This window comes from Emys orbicularis, chromosome 3 (assembly GCF_028017835.1).
Source record: "Emys orbicularis isolate rEmyOrb1 chromosome 3, rEmyOrb1.hap1, whole genome shotgun sequence".
Taxonomy (NCBI): domain Eukaryota; kingdom Metazoa; phylum Chordata; order Testudines; family Emydidae; genus Emys; species Emys orbicularis.
Window position 1 is genome coordinate 103,190,543 of NC_088685.1, and position 25,621 is coordinate 103,216,163.

General features: G+C 41.1%; 1 protein-coding gene across 1 annotated transcript in view; it reads left to right on the forward strand.

The window, feature by feature from the left end:
• ENPP1 (ectonucleotide pyrophosphatase/phosphodiesterase 1) overlaps nt 1–25,621 on the forward strand; it is a 76,469-nt gene that overhangs the window by 35,555 nt on the left and 15,293 nt on the right. Inside the window, exons 6-15 of the mRNA XM_065400339.1 lie at nt 680–777; nt 9,891–9,970; nt 11,724–11,843; nt 13,578–13,687; nt 15,940–16,005; nt 17,366–17,438; nt 19,186–19,294; nt 21,035–21,166; nt 22,109–22,140; nt 24,460–24,587. Of these exons, the coding sequence (XP_065256411.1) occupies nt 680–777; nt 9,891–9,970; nt 11,724–11,843; nt 13,578–13,687; nt 15,940–16,005; nt 17,366–17,438; nt 19,186–19,294; nt 21,035–21,166; nt 22,109–22,140; nt 24,460–24,587 (948 nt within the window). The remainder of the gene's footprint in view (nt 1–679; nt 778–9,890; nt 9,971–11,723; nt 11,844–13,577; nt 13,688–15,939; nt 16,006–17,365; nt 17,439–19,185; nt 19,295–21,034; nt 21,167–22,108; nt 22,141–24,459; nt 24,588–25,621) is intronic.

Consider the following 25,621-nt stretch of genomic DNA (forward strand, 5'->3'; position numbering starts at 1 on the left):
GGTAAATTATTTTTTTCTGAAAAGAAAAATCCTTGTCTTTTCCTGTGGTGATGGAGAAAGAATGTGTCGGATATCCTTAAGTTTCAGGTTAGGCTATCTCAAGGGGGCAAGATATGTAAATACCAATCTTTTCTCTGGCTGATTCAGAGAAGGGATTTGAATCCACATCTCTTACCTCTAAGGTGAGTGCCTTAATCAGGCTATAGAGTTATTCTTGCTAATTGGCGCAATGGACTTTTAAGCATTTATACAAAGTTGACCAACTCCAACAGGAGTGAGAGCGATCAATTAACTGCAGAATGACCTATAGCCTGGTTGTTAAGAGTGCTGGCCTGGAAGAGCGAAGATCTGAGTTCAAGTCTCTGCCCCAGAGTGGGCTTTAGACCCCCATTTATCATGGCCCAGGCAAGTATGTTAACCATTGGGCTAAACCTTATAAAAGAGCTGAAAGACCAACTTTGCTGACCTTGAAAAAACTTTTCTCCAGCAGAAACTATCAGGTCAAATTTATGAATAGTTTCTAGTCGACTGGAACTGCATTTTTCAGCAAACAAACGTTGAAAAATTTCTGCCCAGCTGTAATTGTGAACATTAACATTTAGCTCTTTACACTGAAAAAGCAGTGAAAAGATATTAAATTCCATGTTTTTCTTTTACTCTCTTATTTCTAATTGTTCAGGTTTGCAAAACCCCCAGTTTTGTTGTTTTCTTTGGATGGCTTCAGAGCAGAGTATTTGCACACCTGGGGTGGACTTCTTCCTGTTATTAGCAAATTACGTGAGTAGATTCTCTGTCCAAGCAATAACATGACACTTAATTAGAAAAATCTAAGCTGTCCATTGTTTTAAGAGTACAAGGAGAACTCTTTTAAACACTTCACCAGGAGCTGGCCAAGTATTCTTTGGGCTCTCAGTGAGAGACTGAAAATGGTTGAGCAGCCCTTTCTGTGGTTGAGCAGTGATAGTTTTGCAAAATAAAAAAGCAGTTAGATGTGGTGTTTTGACTCCATACCATTTCTAAAATATGATTCCGCTTGCAGAGTGACTTGTATTTAGATGGGGAGGTGACAAAATAATGGAAAGAGGGGTAGAAAGTATTTCAATATTTTGAGAAGGAAAGCGGGGTGGAGAAAATATGAGAAATGACTAATAAAATGCAAGATCTGATGCATGGAGTAGGAAAATGATGATATTTGAGTGAGGAGTTTCATTTTGTTAAATGAATGAGTGACTAGAAGCGGCCATAGTCTTAGTGCTTTTTTCAACAGGTTTTGTGGTGTTTTACAGAATATAAACTTTTAGTTGTTTTCGTTTTTTTTTTTTTAAGCCCAAAGTTTTTATCCCTTATAACTATAAGGATAATTGAAACATAAGGCATACAACCAAACTCTTGACCACTTGTAAAAATTCCATGGTACTTCTTGCCTGAGTAGCAAAGTCAGGCTTGCTGTGCTGTCCAAATTACAATCTGGAGTGACTACATTCTGTTTATCTAAAAATAACAAATGAAAACATTCTCTCTTTAGATATTAAAAATGTATACACTTGGACTGAGATTGAGATGGAAATAGGAGATAGACTTGTTGGGTAAGGATAAAAGGGGTAAAAAACAAGTGATGCCATGGTAGGGGTCTATTACAGACCACCTAAACAGGAAGAAGAGGTGAATGAGGCTTTTTTTAAACCGCTAACAAAATCATCCAAAGCACAGGACTTGGTGGTGATGGGGGACTTTAACTACCCAGACATCTGTTGGGAAAATAACACAGCAGGGCACAGATTATCCAACAAGTTCTTGGAATGTATTGGAGACAATTTTTTATTTCAAAAGGTGGAGACAGCTACCACGGGAGAGGCTGTTCTAGATTTGATTTTGACAAATAGGGAGGAACTAGTTGAGAATTTGAAAGTGGAAGGCAGCTTGAGTGAAAGTGATCATGAAATGATAGAATTCATGATTCTAAGGAATGGTAGGAGGGAGAACAGCAAAATAAAGACAATGGATTTCAAGAAGGCAGACCTTAGCAAACTCAGGGAGTTGGTAGGTAAGATCCCATGGGAACCAATCTAAGGGGAAAAACAATAGAAGACAGTTGGCAGGTTTTCAAAGAGACATTAAGTGCACAAGAGCAAACTATCCCACTGCGCAGGAAAGATAGGAAGTATGGCAAGAAACCACCCTGTCTTAACCAGGAGATCTTCAATGACCTAAAAATCAAAAAAGAGTCCTACAAAAAGTGGAAACTAGGTCAAGTTACAAGGGATGAATATAAACAAATAACACAACTATGTAGGGACAATATTAGAACTGCCAAGGCACAAAACGAGATCAAACTAGCTAGAGACATAAAGGGTAACAAGAAAACATTCTACAAATACATTAGAAGCAAGAGGAAGACCAAGGACAGGGTAGGCCCGTTACTCAATAAGCGGGGGAAAATAGCAACAGGAAATGTGGAAGGTGATTAATGACTCTTGTTTCGGTTTTCACCAAGAAGGTTGGTGGTGATTGGATGTCTAATGTAGTGAATGCCAGTGAAAATGAGGTAGGGTCAGAAGAGGATAAAATAGGGAAAGAACAAGTTAAAAATTACTTGGACAAATTAGATGTCTTCAAGTCACCAGGGCCTGATGAAATGCATCCTAGAATACTCAAGGAGCTGACTGAGGAGATGTCTGAGCCTTAGTGATTAGTGATAGTCCTGGAAGATGGGAGAGATTCCAGAAGACTGGATAAGGGTAAATATAGTGCCTATCTATAAAAAGGGAAATAAGGACAACCCAGGGAATTACAGACCAATCAGCTTAACTTCTGTACCCAGAAAGATAATGGAGCAAGTAATTAAGCAATCAGTTTGCAAACATCTAGAAGATAATAATGTGATTAAGTAACCGTCAGCATGGATTTGTCAAAAATAAATCATGTCAAACCAACCTGATAGCTTTCTTTGACAGGGTAACAAGCCTTGTGGATGCGTGCGTGTGTGTGTGTGGGGGGGGGGGGGAGCGGTAGGTGTGGTGTATCTTGATTTTAGTAAAGCTTTTGATACTGTCCCGCATGACCTTCTCATAAATAAACTACGGAAATTGAACCTAGATGGAACTACTATAAGGTGGGTGCAAAACTGGTTGGAAAACCATTCCCAGAGCATAGTTATCAGTGGTTCACAGTCATGCTGGAAGGGTATAACGAGTGGGGTCCCACAGGGATCAGTTCTGGGTCCGGTTCTGTTCAATATCTTCATCAATGATTTAGATAATGGCATAGAGAGTACACTTATAACATTTGTGGATGATACCAAGCTGGGAGGGGTTGCAAGTGCTTTGGAGGATAGGATTAAAATTCAAAATGATCTGGACAAACTGGAGAAATGATCTGAAGTAAATAGGATGAAATTCAATAAGGACAAATGCAAAGTATTCCATTTAGGAAGGAACAATCAGTTGCACACATAAAAAATGGGAAATAACTGCCTAGGAAGGAGTACTGCGGAAAGGAATCTGGGGGTCATAGTGGATCACAAGCTAAATATGAGTCAACAGTGTAACACACTGTTGCAAAAAAAAGCAAACATCTTTCTGGGATGTATTAGCAGGAGTGTTGTAAGCAAGACATGAGAAGTAATTCTTCTGCTCTATTCTGTGCTGATTAGGCCTCATCTGGAGTATTGTGTCCTGTTCTGGGCACCACATTTCAGGAAGGATGTGGACAAATTGGAGAGAGTCTAGAGAAGAGCAACAAAAATTATTAAAGGTCTAGAAAACATGACCTATGAGGGAAGATTGAAAAACATGGGTTTGTTTAGTATGGAGAAGAGAAGAGAAGAGAAGACTGAAAGGGGACATAACAGTTCTCAAGTATGTAAAAGGTTGTTACAGGGAGGAGGAGGAAGAAAAAATGTTTTTTTTTTAACTTCTGAGGTAGGACAAGAAGCAATGGGCTTAAATTGCAGCAAGGTCAGTTTAGGTTGGACATTAAGAAAAACTTCCTAACTGTCAGGGTAGTTAAGCACTGGAATACATTGCCTAGGGAAGTTGTGGAATCTCCATCATTGGAGATTTTTAAGAGCATGTTAGATAAAAACCTGTCAGGAATGGTCTAGATAATTAGCCCTGCCACGAGTGCAGGGGACTGGACTAGATGACCTCTCAAGGTCCCTTCCAGTTCTATAATATTCATCACAATTAGAGCTGACTGGAGGATGACAATTCCATATCACAGCAACTTTCAAAGTTTTGAAAATTTGTTTCAATTTTGTACTGAACCAAATCAAAATCTTTCAAACACTTTAATGAAATAGAATTATGTCAAAAAGTCCATTTTTGATTAAAAGCTGAGCTTTTTTTAAGGTTCAGAGCACTCCTGATGAGAGAGACTAACTTTCACATTCTCTAGTCTAGTGACATGGGTACTGGCCTGAGATGTGGGTGATCCAGGTTTGAGCCTGCTCTGTCTGACTCAGAGCAGAGCTTTTCATCCCAGATCACTCTGAATCAGACAGAGCGGGCTTGAAGTTGGGTCTCCCACATCCCAGGCCAGTGCCATGCCATCAAGCTAGTGAGGGCAAGAGTTAGTCTGTCTCTGGTCACTTTGGACCAGAGAGCCTTAGACCTAAAAAACCTTACCAATGAAAACTTTAAAACTGATAATGTTTTGTCTTTGATGAAATTTCATTTAGTTGGAAATGTTGTGACCAGCTGAAGTCACATCCTATTATGTAAAATAGTGGGGGATGTTGTTCAGCGATAGACACCTTTTACCTTATTGGTGCCTGCATTTAATTTGCAGGTTAAATGATTTATGGTATGTATATGCTGGGATGTGGAATGTAGCCCAATTTTGGCTGTCAATGCATGGGGGCACAAGGAGGATAGGATATGATGCAAGGAGCCTTAGCCTCTCCTTCATGCCCTGTGCGGAGGACAGCCACAGTATGGATAGGGAGTGCAAGCCCTGTGCTAGCCTGGAGCTAGCAGTAGCACTATCTGACCCAAAGGGGGATGAAGTTGGGGTAAACAGGCCTCACCTCCACACTGACCAGCAGAGCTGGGCCAGCATGAGAGAGGAGATACATGATGGACCCTTTCAAAGTTTGAGGCTCCTGATGTAGTGTGCACAACTGTGGGCCCTTGGAGGAATTCTGGCAGAGTGTCTTCATCTGCTACTGTTACAGCACAATGACTACTCATCTTCTCCATGATTTAGTCAAAGGACTGAAGCCTGATGAAAGCCATTGATGTCAATGGCAAGAATCCCATTGATTTAAGTGGTCTTTGATTTTGGCCTATAGTTTGTAATGAAACATTCTGGAATGGTAGGTGCTATATGTAAATTATTGTCATTTAATATTGTAAATCAATGTGTTGCTAACTTATTTTCATAACACACTTAATAAATTAATAGCACCACATAGCCTCTGATCTGGCAAATAGTTACACACAGGAGTAACTATTCATGCATATGTATTTGCAGGACTGGGACCCATGGATATAAAATTCCTATTCATTCCACTTAAGAGTTAGGATTTAAATAGCCAAATTGGGGTCATTAGAAGCCCCCATAGAACAATGTCTCTGCAGCATTCATTATTAGACATGGGGAAAAAAACATACTTTTTTTTCCACTTTATTTTTGTAACTAAGATTTTATTAAAATATGTATAATTACAAACAAAACACAGTTTTTGTTCATAAAGATAAGTGGGTGCAATTCTGCTCCATTTCTTGAACCAATATCAGTTTTACACTGGAACATAAATAACAATTCATCAACAATAGCCATTCTAGGGTCCTGATCCAGAGAACCCTTATGCATGTGCCTAACTTTACAGTGTATAGTGCTGCCGAAGTCAGTGGGACTACTGATGTCATAAAGTTAAGCATGTGGATAAGTGTTTGCTAGATGAGGGCCTAAATTCCCTGCTGGACAACCAGCAACTTATGATATATTATAGGAAGAAACGATGAAAAATATCTGTTTCTGGTAGAATATTAAAAAACAATGAATAAATTGCTTCACAATTGATGGGAAAATGTCAGATGCACTTCATTTGCAGGACACATTCATTTATAATACTGGTTAAATGATGGGGAAAAAATCACAATAAAAAACCCACCAAAATTCATCAGACAAATTAACTAAGCAAAACAGTAACTATAGTTTCCTTCCATAATACATACCCCCTTGTGGAGGGCTGCCATCATCCTGACCGTCCACCTGTAAGGTGCCAGAGGTAAGGGGTTGGCATTCAGAGGTCTTCCAGGAGTGTGTATTGTTACAACCTGGCCCAGTCTCCCTGGATGGTCACCCGTCTGTTGAGTGGACACAAATGCTAGGTCCATGTGTTACTAAGCCAACTGGGTTTGGGCTGAGACTAGTCATTGTTCCTAGCTCTGGTCTCTAGGGCATACACCCAGGCTCTAACCTTTTTTCTGAGCCCTTCCTTAGGACATGGGACTCCACGTTCCAGCTGCCTCAGACCTCCCAGGCCTCCTAGTTGCTTGCACACACTCCCTCAGAGTTCCACCTAGCTATGGGCACTGTGGCTTCTAGTTTAACCACCACAGGACAACATGGCAGGAAAGCAAAGAACACAGGCTTAGCAAAGAAATTTCTTAACCACAGTCACTTTACTCTTTAACAGCACTAAAGTGACAGATCTTTGCAAATTCATAAGTCTGAGATGCACTCTCCCCTAGATTGATCTCACCCCTTCTATGAATCCGAGGTCTTGTCTGCATTTCAGGCTAGCCAGATTTCCTCTTCCTCCAGCAGTCTTCTTGCATGTGGTGATAGATGGCCCGACTCACAGAGAAGCCTTCTTTTATAAAGTCTTGCTTCCTTTTTGGCCATGTGCTCCACTGCTATGCTTATCCCTTCACCCCTCTGGGCTCTTGTGTAGAGAGTCCATTGTTCCTTGGCAATAGGCTGGTAATTGAAAGACCTTCAGTGGCCCTAGATTGTTGTCTTGATGGCTTCTTAGAGATCACATCTTTCCTGGGCAGGGTAGCTTACTAGAATACATTGCAATAAGCTTGCTTTGAGCAAGGTTAGACATGAGTTCATCATATAACAAAAAATGGATGTCCTAATCCAAACTGGAGGTGACAAATTGGAGTTCACAGTTTGACCCAGATATATCCCACTCTGTCACATGTACATGTTGGTTTGGGAAAAGAGTGTTGCAGATTTCTTTTGACTCTTCAATACATCAATTTTCAAACAAATCCTCTTTTTGTCTTCAACTTTATCTGGCTTTGAAATATGGGAAGTGAGCCAAGTAGGATAGAAGACAAAGTAAAGTCCTTGCCAAAATCCCCATGGATTTTGGGTAACAAATCCTCAAGATTTATATTTTCAGGCTTTAGAAAAATAGCATCTGGGGAGACAGCTAGGACAAGTTTGGAAATACTTGAAGGGGTCACTATGTCCCAGAGCACCAGAAAGACTTGGTAGGGAGGATGCCTTTTATTATACTCTAAAAAAGGAATATTATGAATTTTAGGAGAGGGTTTGGCCTGTTCTTATTTTATCTAAATTTGTTTTTCTCCAGTTGGTGCCTAGTCCAGAGCCCATTGAAAGCAACACGAGACTTTTTCCAGTGGATTCAATGTGTCTTAGATCAGGTTCGGCGGATGTAGCAAAATAACATGTTGGATATAAAGATTTCTTGAACTCGGCCAACATCTATACTATACTGAACGTATGGGAGAGAATGATCCAAAGTGCATGCATAGATTACAGAGCAGAAAATCAATCTGATGAATCATTAACTTTACGCTTATCTTTATCTTTTACACAAGGGGTAGGCAACCTATGGCATGGCACGCGAGCTGATTTTCAGTGGCACTCACACTGCCAGGGTCCTGGCCACTGGTCCAGAGGGCTCTGCATTTTAATTTAATTTTAAATGAAGCTTCTTAAACATTTTAAAAACCTTATTTACTTTACATACAACAAAAGTTTAGTTATATATTCTAGACTTATAGAAAGAGACCTTTTAAAAACATTAAAATGTATTACTGGCATGTGAAACCTTAAATTAGAGTGAATAAATGAAGACTTGGCACACCACTTCTGAAAGGTTGCCGACCCCTGCTTTACACACAACTTTTGGTCTTTGTGTGGTATTTTTTTATACTTTAGTGAGGGTTATTTTCCTAATTTTCAGAAGAAGAGAACACCTATTTAGGTGCTTGAGTATAGATTTAGGCAACTTGCTTAAGGAATCCAAATTTGACCATTTTGGCCTAACATGAATGACTTTTCATTCTAATATATATTGTCAGTGATTTTTTTTAAAAAAGAGACCCACAATTCTATGGCAAGAACATAAGTTTGAGGTTATGCCTAGAGAACATGATAAATACTCCCTTTTATGGGATGTGTATATAAACTGAAAGCAAAGCAATTGCAATTTGTGACATACCCTTAAGAGACCTGGGGCAAGACAGCATTTATAGCCTTCAGTCAAAAGCTACTTTGCTTCTGGGAACTCCCAGACTGAAATCCTTATTAGTGCTCACACTGCACAGCACTCTCACCAGCTGCCAGATCAGTGTTCTAATTGGAAGAGCATAACTTTTTTGGTCATTCCTGTATACATCTGCACGAGATATTGTTCAAAAGGCCTGATTCTGTGACCATTGACTTCAGTGGTCAAAGATCAGCCCCATAAGGAGTATCTAGAATGCATTTCTATCACTAGCTGTTAAGTCAAATGTGACTTGTTCATTTCTGACATAAATACAGAACATGCTCATTTAAAGTTGCGCAATGCTCCCTTATAATGTTGTTTGGCAGCTGCCTGCTTTGTCCACTGCTTGCAGGAAGAGCAGCCCGTTGCAGCTAGCTGGTGGGGGCTTTGAACCAGGGTTGACCGGCAGCCCCCCATCAGCTCCCCGCTCCCCTAAGTTCCCTGTGCAGCAGCCACCCAGCAGGCTACCAGTTGCCAGCAGTTCAGCTGTCTCTTCCCCCACTGCCATGATCTGCTCTTGCCCTCTGCCTTGGAGCTGCTCCTGGGAGCCTCCTGCTTGCTGTGCAGGGGAGGGGGGAAGAGGAGGGCTAATGTCAGGGTGTCCCCCTCTCCCCCTATTCCTCCCCGCCCCGCTCCATATAGAGTAGGGTGGGGACAGGACGGGGCTCAGGACAGAGAGAGCTTGCTGGCCGCAGCTGCTGTCTCAACTTCCTGATCTTTTTAAAGGCAGTGTACTTAGAGTGGTGTCAGCGTACTTAAAGGGGCAATGTGCATCTCTCTCTCGCTCTCTCTCCCACACACAGGCTGTGTTTCTCTGTCTCTGTCTGCCATGCTGTCTCCCCTAATTCCATTTGTGCTGCCTTGTAGAGTATGAGGCTACATTAACAACAGCGTGTTAACCCTTGAGGGCTCAGCCAAATGCTATTCCATCATTTAGCAATAAGGCATTCCCTGGGAAATATCGCACCCTCTTCCACCCTCTAACTTCACCACCTCCATCAAGCTTCACAATCATCATTGCTGTGTACAATATTAAATTGTTTGTTTAAAACTTATACTGTGTGTGTGTGTGTGTGTGTGTGTGTGTGTGTGTGTGTGTGTGTGTGTGTGTGTGTGTGTGTATGTATACAGTATATATAGTTTTTTGTCTGGTGAAAAAAATTTCCCTGGGACCTAACCCCTGCCCCCATTTACATTAATTCTTATGGGGAAATTGGATTCGCTTAACATCATTTCTCTTAAAGTCGCATTTTTCAGGAACATAACTACAACGTTAAGTGGGGAGTTACTGTATAAATTCTAGAATGTTGAAGAGTGCAAACTCTACAGGGGTATGATTTTTAAAACTGAATGTATACATAGTTGAGTCTTGTGAAATTTTTTCACTTTTGTAACTTTACATTTTCCCCCCTAGAAAAATGTGGAACATACACTCCCAACATGAGACCAGTGTATCCAACAAAAACGTTCCCCAATCACTACACCATTGTCACAGTAAGAACTTCTGTGTTTTTCTCTCTAGAAGATACATTGTTCTGAATTTATTCAATTCCAGGGGAAACAGGATTTGTGGATTATTAAACCCAACAAGAAAAATACTTAAGATTTCCCACAGGACTATGAAAATGTAGATTCCACACTTTTCTTCTTTTCTCTTCATGCTAAGATCTGGCTTAATGTGTGACAATCACTATATAAAGACTACTTATGCCTGGTTAGATTAACTTGATCCTGATAATTAATAAAAACTATCCAATACCAGGTGTAAGAATTCCTGTGGCATTATAAATTGGTATGCTTCTTCACTTTGTGCATTGGTATGAATCTGGCATAATCTGCTGAATCACAGTTTTGGCCAGTGGAGTAGAAGCAAGCTAGGTTCTCTTCTCATTCCTTTTCTTTGGGAAGATATGTGCCTTATGCCCCTCCCATGGAACAGAAATTGTGACATTAAGTAGACATAGATGAGGTCTGAAATGGAACCAGCAATCTGAATATCTCATGAGTTTTGAAGGTGTGAGGAGATCTAAGGCTGTCTGGGATTCAAATCTGGTTCAGAAGCAGCCCAAGGGTGGAAGGTGTCACAAACAACTGATCTCTAAAGTTTCTCCCATCTTGAATATATACAGGAGAAAATAAACCAATTTTAAAAAAAAAAAAGCTTCCAAAACTGGATTGTCTTACTGCCTTCTATGGTATATCAGCAGACTCCCTTGAGCTTCATGGTCAAAGAGTATAGAACTCAAATTAAGACTGATGGAATCACAGCCTCACTGCCTTCTGCTCCTGACTCATCAGTGCTGTTGCCTCTTTGGGTGGCGTGGCAGTGGATGCTGTTATGTGCACAGTCTCTGGGTCTCTACTTATTTTTTTAAAAGTTGTTTAATGCCCTCCCTCCCCACAAGACACACACTCCCAAATTTGAAGAGGTGACCTGGTAGAAAGAATTTTGCTCTGCCACCATGTAATGGGGTCTCCCCTAACCTGGCATCAGACCATCCTCTACCTCAGTTCTCCCACTCTTATGAAAGCTGGGGAACTAACTCTCCAGATAGTGTGTAAATAAAGCTCCCCACTGTCACTATGCCATTCCTTTTTCTGAGGCATGTATTTATTCAATCACAAACACAGTTCAACATCAATCAAAATAGGTAAACCAGGCACACAGCAGGTATCCCCAGTCTGGCCTTTCACCTAGCTGGAGTGGTAAGCTCCCTTCCGGCTCCTTTCCCTGTCACAGGGTCTCCTCAGAAGCCTCCCTACTCCTTGCAGCTCCCCACTCCCCACCATTGAGCTACTTGTTGGTCGGTTATCTTATGGAGGCATCTAGTCACAGGTGGGGATCCTCCCAACTGCTTCATGAAGGCCATCCCATTCTGTGGCAAACCAGCTGTGCTACCCTTAAGATATCAGGCTAAGGTTATGCCTTCCATTTAGGCTCTGTTTTGCCTAAATGCCTCTAAAAGAGCATAAGAGAAAACTATAGCAAGTAGGCTGTAAATTCAGCCAGAAGAGGTCAAGCCAAATTCAGACTTGGTGTAAGTCAATAGACTTGCATCCACTTACACAAAGTCTGAAAAATGCTGCGTTACCTTTGAGAAGTGTCAGTCTGTATTTGATCTTTGTAGCAGTGAAATGTGACCCTGTTAGATCGTTCTGTGACTTGTGGCATTTATAGTGACGTGTACATAAGGATTTCTATAAAAAAGATTTTCTTTTTTATACAATGGCACAATCTTAATTGTAGGGGCTGTATCCAGAATCCCATGGTATAATTGATAACAAGATCTACGACCCCCATAGAAATGTTTCCTTCACACTTAGAAATGCAGAGAAGTTTAATCCGCAGTGGTACCAAGGACAGCCTGTAAGTATTAATAACTAATATACTGCTATGAGACACAAGAGATAGTGGGTATGTTGTTTAGTTATTTCTCAGGAAAATGGTGATACTGAGAAACAATGTTATAGAGAAAACAACAAGGAGTCCTTGTGGCACTTTAGAGACCAAAAAACTTATTTGGGCATAAGCTTTTGGGGGCTAGAACCCAGACTGGGAGTGGTTGGGTCATTACAAAACCTAAACTTAATTTCCCCAATACTAATTTCTCCCTACTGTTTCTCACACCTTCTTGTCAATTGTCTGTAATGGGCCACTCTCTTACCACTTCAAAAGTTATTTTTCCTCCCTTGGTATCCTGCTGTTAATTGATTTATCTCATTAGACTGACCTCATACTTGGTAAAGCATCCCCCATTCTTTCATGTATTTATACCTGCTCCTGTATTTTTCACTTCATCTGATGAAGTGGGTTCTAGCCCACGAAAGCTTATGCCCAAATAAATTTGTTAGTCTCTAAGGTGCCACAAGGACTCCTCGTTGTTTTTGCTGATACAGATTAACATGGCTACCACTCTGAAAAAAGTTACAGAGAGCATTTCCAAGGCAGCCAATAAGCTGTCACACAGCATAACTACATGATTACATTGTTGCAGCTGTAAAATGGATTTGAAATAGCTTACATGTAAACTGCAATAATGAAAAAAATAGGTGGCAGGATTTTTGTTAATTATCTTATTTATATGATTTTTATGGCAATTACCCCTGTTTAGAACATTTTCATTATTTTCAGCCTCCTCTCCAGCCCCCCTCCAAAAACTATAATTCTGTAGAATGGTTCCAGTCCAAGGTCCCTGTGGATCCTAAGTGGGAAAGGCATCTTGGTACAGTCCAACTCCTCGAATACCGAGAGCTTGAAAAGTCATCTAGCATTTTCACACACTCCAGCTGCAGTGGCCCAAAGATTCCCACCCTTCCTCCTCCTCTCTTTTCTGCCTGGGAAATAATGCATTAGAAAGAACTAAAACTAACAGTTTGTGTGTGTTTTTGCCTTTCTTTTTTCCATTTCTCTGGCTTTTATGTCTGTCTCTAACTCTTCTCTCTCCATCCTCTGTCTCTTACCATTTCTTCCTCCCCTCCAGCCTATGCTACTTATCTTCCCTTCACTAGGTCTCCCATTTATCATCCTCTCCCAACTTAGTTTCAGCTTCCTCTTTTCACCCAACTTGCCGTATTATTGCCAACCTAAACATTCAAAAATCATGAATTAGGCCTCAAAAAATCATGATCTTGGCTTAAAAATCATGAGGTTTTTCAAAAAATACGTTTTTGGTTCTTATTTGCCTTTTGGGTTTTGAACTTTTAGGTTATTCTCAGGCAGGGCCAGCTCCAGGGTTTTTGCCGCCCCAAGTGGCGCAAAAAAAAAAAAAAAAAAAAAAAAGCCGCGATCGCGATCTGCGGCGGCAATTCGGCGGGAGGTCCTTCGCTCCGAGCGGGAGTGAGGGACAGACCGCTGAATTGCCGCCGAATAGCTGGACGTGCTGCCCCTCTCCGGAGTGGCCGCCCCAAGCACCTGCTTGGCAAGCTGGTGCCTGGAGCCGGCCCTGTTCTCAGGTCACCTTTTCAAGCTTTTCTCCACAACCCTGAATGCTAGAACTTGTTTTTTTTAAATGAAAGTGGAAATTCTCGTGAAATAACAGAACTCCAGGAGCTGGGGCTTTATGACAAACACTAAATAATTATACTTGTCCTCATCCCACAGCTCTGGCTGACAGCTATGCATCAAGGTCTAAAAGCTGGTACATTCTTCTGGCCTGGATCAGATGTGAGAATTAACGGAACTTTTCCAGACTTGTATAGAAAGTACAATGGGTATGTAAAACATCATGGTGTGTGTGTGTGTTTCTTTGGTAGAGCAATAAATTAGGGGAGAGGTAATCAATTATTTTATGTCAAGGTCCACATGTCTTGGTCATGGTCCAGACTCCAGAGAAAATAATACAAAAATAATAACAATAATGATAATAATAAGTAAATAAAAAGATTTCGAAGTCTGTTCAAAAGCATCTGGCGGTCCGGAGTTGGCTCGTGGTCTGCCCATTGACTACCCTTGAATTAGAGTGTGAGAGAGTGGGATAACGTGATTTTAGTCAATAGGTCAATAACTTGCCATCGCTGGTAACTAGTATCAATGGTCAATGCGGGTCTGGCTGGAGAATCTTGCCCACATGCTCGGGGTTCAGCTGATCGCCATATTTGGGGTTGGGAAGGAATTTTCCTCCAGGGTAGATTGGCAGAGGCCCTGGAGGTTTTTCGCCTTCCTCCGCAGCATGGGGCAGGGGTCGCTGGCTGGAGGATTCTCTGCGACTTGAAGTCTTTAAATCATGATTTGGGGACTTCAACAGCTGAGTCAAGGGAGAGAATTATTCCGGGGGGGGGGGAGGGTGTCAGCTTTTGTGGCCTGCATCATGCAGGAGGTCAGACTAGATGATCATAATGGTCCCTTCTGACCTTAAAGTCTGAGTCTATGAGTCTATGAGAGTGTGAGAGAAATAAAACACGTAGGTTGGTTCTGCTTCCTTTCCTGGTTTGGATCAGCTTTCATAAAACGATAGATGACAGACAGAGGATAAATATCTTCCTGCTTACTAATATAGTCCTGCACATTGTGAAAAAGCAGAATCCCACTAGCCAGAGCCTGCATTTTCCATGATTCATGTTGTGTAACTGGCTGAAGAACCTATTATGCTATAACATGGTGTGGAAAAGTATGTTTATAGGAGAGGTATGCAAAAAATTTGCCATTTGAATCTGGTGATGCTTTGATGTCTTCTATTTACACTTGGTGCAAATATTTCACAAATACCTAGATTCTAACATTGATCACTCAATCTGAGCTCTTCCCTTACATGAAGTGGGAAAATCTTTACATGATATTGTCTATGTACTTGAAAAACTATGTAATGAGATAGTTATGGGAAACATTTCACTGTCAAATTAACCTTATTGCAAGTTTTCAAGGTATTTCACAGTAAGGCAGTAGCCTTTATGGTCAACTGTTAATCATACCTATGAATAAACATTTCTCTGCAGTGGAAAATTTTTTATGTGCATTTGAGAATCATCATTAATAATATCAAAATCTTCCCTGAGGTCCTCAATCTTCTTCTTCTCAGGTCCTATTTTTCTTGTCACGTAGATTCTTACTGTTGGTTGCTTGTGGGACATTCTACATGTTTCTCCAGCTAGTTGAACAGGATCACTTGGAATTGCATTGTGTCATTCAAGCTACAACTGTCATCAGCAACAAGTGGTGCTGCCTCAGGCTACGTCCTCACTACGGGGGGGGGGGGGGGAGGTCGATTTAAGATACGCAAATTCAGCTACGCGAATAGCGTAGCTGAATTCGATGTATCGGAGCCGACTTACCCCGCTGTGAGGACGGCGGCAAATCGACCTCCGCGGCTCCCCCATTGACGGCGCTTACTCCTATCTCCGCTGGTGGAGTAGAAGCGTCGATTCGGGGATTGATTGTCGCGTCCCGACGAGACGCGATAATTCGATCCCCGAGAGATCGATTTCTACCCGCTGATTCAGGCGGGTAGTGTAGACCTGCCCTGAGTAACATATAGGCTGTTTTCAGTGGGTGTATACTAATCTATGATTGTCAGTCTACTTCAGAGTTTTGATTCCAGATTTTACCTATGTATGGTCATTATAAACTTGGCATCTGGGCTCACATTATAAACACCAGGATGGTTTTAAAAATACAGTATATGGGACAAATCCTTCTCCTCTTATGTGAGCATGCCTGGTGAAATCAGTAGGATTGCTTGTATGAGGAAGGCAGGCAAGATTTAGGGCCTTATCCAAACTCATGGAAGTTAGAGACTCCTGTTGACTTCAATGGGCTTTAGATCAGGCCCTTAGCCTTGTATTGGTAAAATTTGCCATCACTGTAGTACTCCAAATAATTAATCTAGATATATTTAAAGGATATCCAACTTTAATGTTGCCAAGTGATTTCAATTATGTTTGTTGAAATGAAGACAGGTTTCGTAATTCACGTGAACATAATTTTCAGTTCTTTGAAATACAGTTGCTATTGTATTGTTCTGATACAGTTCAATCCCATTTGAAGAAAGGGTGATAGCTATTCTTCATTGGCTGCAGTTACCTAAAGATGAAAGGTAGGTATTAAATTTCAAATGTAAAGCTCGTGTTTACAGTGTTAGAATAATGAAATAATAATTAACAAATACAATGCAATGTAAATGTTGTTTATATTTAATATAATACCTTGTGTGCATTATTTCAATAACTTCATAAAAACATAAGAATGGCCATACTGGGTCAGACCAATGGTCCATCTATCCCTGTATCCTGTCTTCTGACAGTAGCAATGCCAGATGCTTCTGAGGGAATGAACAGAACAGGGCAATTATCAAGTGATCCATCCCCTGTCGACCAGTCCCAGAATCTGGCAATCCAAGGTTTATGGGATTGCATCCCTGACTATCTTGGCTATCTATCTAGAATTAGATTGATGGACCTATCTAATTCTAATTATTTAATTCTTTTTTGAACCCAGTTATACTTTTTGTCTTCGCAACATCCCCGGCAATGATTTCCATAGGTTGACTGTGCATTGTGTGAAGAAATAGTTCCTTTTTGTTGCTTTAAACCTGCTGCTTATTAATTTCACTGTGTTATATGACAGGGTAAATAACACTTCCTTATTCACTTTCTCCACACCAGTCGTGATTTTATAGACCTCTGTCATATCCCCCCTTAGTCATCTCTTTTCCAAGCTGAAAAGTCCCAGTCTTTTTAATCTCTCCTCATATGGAAGCTGATCCATACCCCTAGTCATTTTTGTTGCCCTTCTTCGTACTCTTTCCATTTCTAATATATCCTTTTTGAAAGTAGGTGACCAGAACTGCACAAAGAATTCAAGGTGTGGGCGTACCATGAATTTATGTAGTGACATTGTGATATTTTCTGTCTTATTATTTATCCCTTGCCTAATGGTTCCTAACATTCTGTTAACTTTTTGGACTGCCATTGCACATTGCGGATGTTTTTAGAGATCTGTCTATGATGACTGCAAGATCTCTTTCTTGTGTGGTAACAGCTAATTTAGATCCCATCATTTTTGTGTGGATAGTTGGGATTATGTTCTCCCATGTGCATTACTTTGCATTTATCAACATTGAATTTCATCTTCCATTTTGCTGCCCAGTCACCCAGTTTTATGAGATCCCTTTGTAACTCTCCGCAGTCTGCTTTGGACGTAACTATCTTGAGTAATTTTGTATTGTTTGCAAATTTTACCACCTTTTCCCAGATCATTTACGATCAACAAATTAGTTGTTTCAAGCCTGTTTCTAAGCAAATTGTCTATTTCTTTCCCTTCTTTTAAAATGTTTCCTCACTAAATAATGCACAGTTGTTTCTATTATTTAATATCCATTGTTGAATTATAATTTTTTCTGGACTATTTTTCAATGTGTATGTAAAATATTACATTTTTGGTGCTGTTTGATATAGACCACACTTTTACACTCTGTATTTAGAAGAACCAGATACCTCCGGCCATCGTTTTGGACCAGTCAGCAGTGGAGTAAGTAGGCGGTTTTGTTTTGTTTTGTTTTAAAGCTCTGTATTGAGTTAGTGATGAGGCTTTGTATAGCATGTTAAATTAACACCCATAAACTGGAGCACTCATCTGCAGTGTATTTACTAGAACAAGGACTTTGTGGGAGGGTGAACATGACCTAACATACATAGTAAAAGGGCATTTAATAAATGTGCTGTTTTCAATGCTAACAAATTAGGTACTATCTTTTATTTATAATTTAAAATTGCAAATGCAGAGGAGGTTGTAAATGGTGTACCTTTTGTCTCCCTCTCCCTTTCCCCCACTCATCATATGCTAGTTCTCCCTTTTGACAAAAAATACTAGAAATTTTTGGAAAGGGAAAAAAAAAGTTTTTCATGAACATTATCAGTTTAGGGGAAAAAAACAAACACTTCTCATTTTTTAAAAAAAAGTGGATGGGGGAGGTGGGGTGAATGAAACATTTAAACCAGCTCTAATCTTAGTCCACTTCTGTGGATGGCTATTCACGTTGTAACTGGCATGGTTGCTGGCTGTCTCAGACTACAGTTAGGTGGATATGAATGATATCTCCCTCCATGTCAGACTTTGGCCATTTTGGCATAGGGCAGAGGTTCTCGACCTTTTTCTTTCTGAAGCCCCGCCCCCAACATGCTATAAAAACTCCATAGCTCCACTTGTGCCACAACAACTGTTTTTCTGCATATAAAAGCCAGGGCCGGCACTAGGGGGTACCAAGCAGGGCAGTTGCCCGTGGCCCCATGCCACAGGGTCTACCACAAAGCTACATTGCTCAGGCTTTTGCTTCCGCCCTGGATGGCAGAGCTCAGGGCCCCGGGCTTCAGCTCCATGCAGTGGGGCTTCGACTTTCTCCCCTGGGCCCCAGTGAGTCTAATGCTGGCCCTGTTTGGCGGACCCCCTGAAACATGCTCATGGCTCGCAGGGGGCCCCGGACCCCTGATTGAGAACCACTGGCATAGGGGAAGCAGATATTACCACTGTCTGTGCTGTACCCATTCAGCAAATAAGAGAAGCCTTCATTTTCCGGGATGGGTCAATATTACATCCTTCAGTAAATGCACTTACAAAAACAAGAAGAGGTTGAAGGGGGAAAAAACTATTCAGTGATTTGGGAACATTAGAGAATGGTACTATCTTGAACTCAGGAAAAGTTTTGGCATCTATAACTGACTTTTCCAGATTTTACTGGAGCTATTAACAGCAAGAGGCTTTCAATTTCTCTTGTGGGGGGCTTTCACTGAACACTGTTTCTCTGATAATACTGAAAGATCAATGTAGTTCTTTAGTTGATTAACTGCCAACGAGAGCTCTGCTCTCGACAGTGGTGTCTCTGTCTCCCCTCTCCTCTCCCCTGCTTCTTAGGTAATATAAAACTCAGTTATCCTTATCTTTGGTTAGTAAATAAAACAACATAGATTACATATGTCAAAAACACTTTGAAGAATAAAAACCACTGTAAGGACATCTGAGTAGCTCTGTAAGAGCATGATTCTGCAACCCTTACTCACACTGAGTAGAATTACTTATGCAAGTAGTCCCATCAAATAATGTAACTAGCTGAACTGAAACCTATGCGAATACTTATGTGAATAGAGTTTGCATAAAGAAGTCTTTTATTTGTATATGGGTCATACTGTGTCTTACATTTTACATTCATCAAATACAGATATATTAATTCATTTGTAAATGCTTAAAATCTATTTTACATCACCACATTTCTATTCTGCAGGTCATTCTTGCACTACAGAGAGTGGACAACATAGTTGGGATGCTGATGGATGGTCTCAAACAAATGAATTTGCACAAATGCCTAAACATTATTCTTCTATCTGATCATGGTAAATTGATGTGTACACAGTGGCAAAATGAGGACAGACACATGCATGGAATTAAGTGGCAGGCTGCAACTTTTATTCACCTTTAGCACAGGGAAGGGGCACTACCTGCCCATCACCCACACTCTTCTATACCAGATATTTAATTGATTCCAGTGTGGGGGTTACAGGGCTTATTATCAATATAACCCTTAACTCGGGGTAGGTTCTCCTCAGCCTACCCCCCAGGACTCCGTCCTAGCACCATCCTTGCTGCAAGAGGGACAGAGGATGCAGAAGGGTGCGGACCTCAGGTGTGAAGGCCACTAAGTCTGACCTTGGCCCACAAAGGCCACAAGGTCTCACTCGATCCCATGAGCCCAAGGCCCATCACCAAAATGCCATTTTTTTTTACCTCTGGGAACCATTCATTTTATCTTCTTAACTGCACTGGAAACCTGCCACAAACTGTGATGAATTAACAACTCAACCCAAGTACTTCCGTTATATATTAATCACATTCCTGCCTAACCCACTGTGGTTTGAAGGTGCCTCTAGGAAATTGAAAAACTCCCTGGTCCTTTGCCAACTGGCCCATGGGAGAAAAGATTCCTTCCTGACCCCTAAATGGTCAATCAGTTGGACCCACAGACTCTGTAAGGCTTGGTTCCCATTCCTAGTTTAAGGAGAGTAGGCTGGGGCTGATGGAATGGAGCCAAAAGAGGCTCCACACGGTCCCCACTCCAGGTTAAATCCTGTGAGCTGGGGAATGCTGGCCAATCAGCACCTCTACCCTCCCAGCTGGCCAATGGCTGCAAGAGACTAATGTCAGGCGAAGTTACTTTTGGTGTCTCTCAGCAAGTGTTTCCCTCTCTCACTGCTGGGACTGTCCATTTTCACCAGTGGCTTCATCAAGTTCTCTCACACATTGAAGCAGGTGGTGGCATTTTGTTTTCATAGTAGACATGCTTAAAGTCCGATGTCAGCTTTTGTACAGAAGAATATTCTGGACCTGATTCTTATTTACACCCCAGCCCCTTTATAGCTCTCTGGTGGTGTAAGTGGGCCTTAATGTAAATTACATTTTACAGTGCCAGAGCAGTGTAAAGGGTCCTCATTGTACCTGAGAATCAGGCCTTTTATTTTTAATTTGTGGAGTTGGTGGGGGGAGTGATATAATTCACTTTCTTTTCAGATGCTGCACCCAACTCTCTCTTTCCCCATTCCAGCTTAAGTGACTTCAAAGCAATAGAGTCCATTATAATTAATAAAAACTAGTTATATTCTTAAAACATCCTGTTTTTGTTTTTCTTAAGTAGTCACTGTGGTGTGTGTATACACACTGCACAAATGAAGCCGAAAGCCACAGCCATGGCCTATTATTTCCACTAGTTGCCTCTGACCTGTCTTTTACTGCAGGGCTATGTGTATAAAACTTAGATTTCTGACTACAGCCCAGAACTGAAAAGTTATCCATTCTGCTGGTCCAACCCCCACAGTATCCTTTATTTTTCTCCTTCAGTAGGGAAAATCTATTGCAGTTTTCTTGTGAAAACTGTCATGAGGGAGTGTTACTGGGCTGCTGAAAGGGTAGATGTTTATGTACCGTATGAGTTCACATTTCCTTTCAGCTATTCAGATGTCTTGTGCTTGGTGATCAGGAAAGCCACATTTCCTCTTTGTACAAAACAACTACATGTTCTGTTATCAGTATTGCAGATTTGTACCTACCTCTTTTAAAAATAACACTTTTCCCTTTTGCAGGCATGGAAACAGCTAGCTGTAGTAAAACAGCATATCTGAGCACATACATGGAGAATGTTCAAGATATCACAATAATTCCTGGCCCTGCAGCTCGCTTAAGACCCCAAAATGTTCCAGATGAGTATTTCTCTTGTATGTAGTTGCTAAACTAATTTGTGTTACTTGATTATCTATTTCTAAACTTTTTAAAATTAAGTGAGGATTAATTTGTATAGAATATACTGATATTCCTCAGATTCAGTACAAGCTTACGGAGAAATTGAACCATAAGGGTTGGGGAAACTGTTATGACCTAGAAGCATAAATCTTCTGCTCTTAAAGGCATTTAAAGACCTAGTTCACTTACATGTGTAGCTGGGGCCCTTAATCTCTATATGGTTTAGCCAAACACAAGTTATTGGATTCAATACAGGGGTAACTAGGAGAAATGTAATGGCCTGTGATATACAGGAGGTCAAACTAGATGACTTAATGGTCCCTTCTGGTCTTAAACTCTATGAATCTTTCCTACCCTGGACCCTATCCTTTTCCAAGGAAGATTGCTGGGTTAAATTTTTTTTTTTTTCTTTTGGTGGGATTTTTCCTTGGAAGTTTATTAAAAACGTGTTTATAAACACTTTACCAAAGCTAAGTTATGTCAAGAAAACTCCAAGCTATTAGACTAGCACAACAGTTACTGCTTCTTATGTGCACATTGCAATAAATTCTGGAATGTCAAATTCTAGTTGGCAACATCTTTTTCTGTCAACACCATTTAAACAATAAATATCTGAACATTACAAGTAAATAACCAAAGTGATTGGAGAGAAGAGAATGTGAAGGAAACCTCCCCTAAAAAGACAGCTAGTTAAAAAGTATAGCTTGAAGATTTTCTTACTGATTTTGTTTTTACTATTAGTTGCTTGGTTTTCAAACAGGAAAAATAAGTTGCTTACATTTAGAAATGATTTTTAACCTAGATGACTGCGTTACGTGGTATTGAATCAGTATTCCATATTTGGAAGCCTTTTATTTTGCATCTTTTTTTTTTTTTTTAAACTTTAGGTGACTAATTTTTACATCTGACTCTTCCAGTTGATTACCAGCGTGTTACCAGACAACTTACAGTAAGTATTGTCTTTAGTGTTGGCTCATGCTTCTTAATTCATATTGACATTTATTATTATTTTTACAGCAGCAGTATGCTAGGCTCCTTATATAATATATGAAAAGAGAGGGTCACTGCCCCAAAAGGTTACTACCCAATTCTAGATATGACACAATGACAGGAAGAGAAACAATAGGGAGAAAAGTGGACAAGGGTTACAGTAATAAGAGTTATAAGAAATAGCCAGCAGGATTTGTCAAGAACAAATCATGCCAAACCTACCTAATTTCCTTCTTTAACAGGGTTACTGGTCTAGTGGGTATGAGGAAAACAGTAGCCACGATGTGTCTTGATTTCAGTAAGGCTTTTGACACAGTCCCACCTGACATTCTAATAAGCAAACTAGGGAAATGTGGTCTAGATTAAATTACAATAAGGCGTGTGCACAACTGGTTGAAAAACTGTACTCAAAGAAAAGTTACCAGTGGTTTGCTATGAAAGTGGGAGGGCATATCTAGTGGGGTGCCACAGAGGTCAGTCCTAGGTCCAGTACTACTCAATAGTCAATATTTTCACTAATGACTTGGAAAATGGAGTGGAGAGTATTCTTATAAAATTAGTGGATGACACCAAGCTGGGAAGGGTCACAAGCAAATTGGAGGGTAAGATTAGACTTCAGAATGACCTTGACAAATTAGAGAACTGAAATCAACAAGATTAAATTCATTAAAGACAAGTGCAAAGTATTACGCTTAAGAAGGAAAAATCAAATGCACAACTACAAAATAGGGAATAACTGGCTAGGTGGTAGTACTGCTGGAAAGGATTTGGGGGTTATAATAGTCAACAATGTAATGCAGTTGAGGAAAAAGGCAAATATGATTCTGAGATGTATTAATGGTAATGGTATATGTAAGACATGGGAGGTAATGGTCCTGCTCTACTCAGCAATGGCGAGGCCTCAGCTGGAGTACTGTGTCTAATTCTTGGTGCCACACTTTAGGAAAGATGTGGACAAATTGGAGACATTCCAGAGGAGAGAAACAAAAATGATAAAAAGGTTTCGAAAACCTGACCTATGAGGAAGGTTAAAAAAACTGGGCATGTTTAGTCTTGAGAAAAGAAAACTGAAGGGGGACCTGGTAATAGTCTTCAAATATGTTCAGGGCCCTTCTAAAGAGGATGCTGATCCATTGTTCTCCATGTCCACTGAAGGTAGGACAAGAAGTAATGGGCTTAATCTGCAGCAAAGGCGGTTTTGGGTAGATATTGGGGGAAAAGTTTGTAAATATAAGGATAGTTAAGGACTGGAATAAGCTTCCAAGGGAGGTTGTGAAACCCTAGAGGCTTTTAAGAACAGGTTGGACAAACATCTGTCAGGGATGATCTAGGTTTACTTGGGTCTGCCTCAGTGGAGGGGGCCGAAGTTGATGACCCTTTGAGTTCCCTTCCAGCTCTACATTTCTATGATTGTGACCTCAGTGACTCACTTTTGGCTGATACTTGACTTAAGTTTTGTTTGTCATTCATTAGACTTTTCTATTTTTAACGCCTCTCTCAGCTGACATTGCATCATACTCGCTGTCCAGAACACCCCATGCAGAAACCTCCTTATTGGCCTCATCAGGATTTTCTAGTCCCTTCTGTCCCCACCTCTGACTCCAAGCATGGTGGGAAATGGTGTCAGAGGGCTCTGGTAGCTATTATTATTGTAGTTTGTAGGGTAGGACCCCCTAAGTGGCTCAGTCTGGTATTCCAGGAGCTGGCAAACTCGAAGTGGGGATTACATAAAGGAAAAGGGAATGTTGGTGGGGGAGAATATTAAATATCCATGGGTGACCAATATATTAAAACCTTTGTGTGTGTATGATTTTCCATAATAGAGTGTTGCAGCATTCTCAGACTGGACAATTAAACACCACTAGACTTTGACATCCTGTTTATGTGATGCCTCTTACATAAGAGAGACCTCAATGAATAAAGGTCTTAATACCAGCCAGTGCTATCAAGTCCAATGTGGTCAGAACCTCATCAGAAAAAGGAGCAAAAAATTAGATAATTAAAAAAAAATTAGTTGACAGCATCCCTTAAATATAACTGTTAAAATGCATATTGACCGATTCTCAAATGTAAGTAACTGATATTTATGCACCATCCAATAGGTCTTTGAGTGTGATGGAAAGACTCCCATTGACTTTGACAGGAGTTGGACAAGACCCTTTGTCGTTAAAGCACTGCTAAGCACTTAGTTTCTGATGTTCATAAGAATTTATGCATGATGGTCATGACTAGTTTTTTCACACATTATTAAATGTATATCTTAATTTAAAATTTTCAGTGCATAGACCCAGATCAGCATTTCAAAGCATTTATGAAAGAGCTCTTACCCAAGCGTTTTCACTACGTCAACAACGACCGAATTGAACGAGTACATTTTTACTTAGACCCCCAATGGCAACTCGCTCGGTAAGTTACCATTCATCAGTATTTGATTATACAGTAAAGAGTTTCTTGACTTGTTCTTTTGCTTTGGAGGAGAAAAATTAAAACAAATGAATGGTTCTAGATTGACAGCCATTGGAGACTGAGGTCTCTGTTTATCCACAGAACAGGTGTAGCACAAAATAAGCTTTTTCCTACAGTGCCCTTGTCCCTGATTTGGTGGGATCACCTTAGTCTATATAAATTTCTCCTTGCTAAATATGCCTAAGGTGTTGGTGGGTTTTGTGATGTGGATACTTGTCAATTAAGACCCCATTTCTGGAAAGCACTTAAATACCTGCTTAATTCCCAAAGCATGTGCTTAAAGTTAAGCATGCGTATAACACTTACCCTGGACACTTACTTCTCTGTTGCTGCTGGCGGCAAAAACTGCCTTCAGAGCTGGGCATCTGGCCAGCAGCAGTTGCCACTTTCTGGCCACCCAGCTCTGAAGGCAGCACTGCCACCAGCAGCAGTGCAGAAATAATCCGGGGTGGGGTGCTAGGATGCCCAAAAGCAGCCCCTGGCATATGTCCTCACCCACCAGGGAATGCTTCCCAGGACAGGTGGAGGATCTGGGGCTCCCCACAGCGGCCTGGACTGACCCGCTACAGCCAGACTCCTAGGCACCACCCCCCGCAGTCACTGTTCCCCAAGGACTCTGCCAGCCCCAGAGGCAGGTCCCCCCACATAGGCTGTGAGCAGTCGAAGGGTGGTGGGGAGCTGAGGAGCAGCCACAGCCCCAGGGTCCTGAGCAGCAGCAGCAGGAATAAACGAGCGAGCTCCGTGGCTTCCCGCACCATGGCACCAGCCAGTGCAGCAGCCATCCCATGCTGCCTAACTCTGGCTTCCAGCCTCCAACCTGGCCAGGGGTCAGGGCCTCGGGGGAAGAGGCGGGGCTGGCACTTAATTGAGGAGGAGCAGGGGGCAGGACTATGGAGAGGGGTGGGGCATCCTAGCAAGGGAGGGCACAGCCACCCCTCATTTTCTGTGTAGTCCACCTCAACCCACCCACTGGG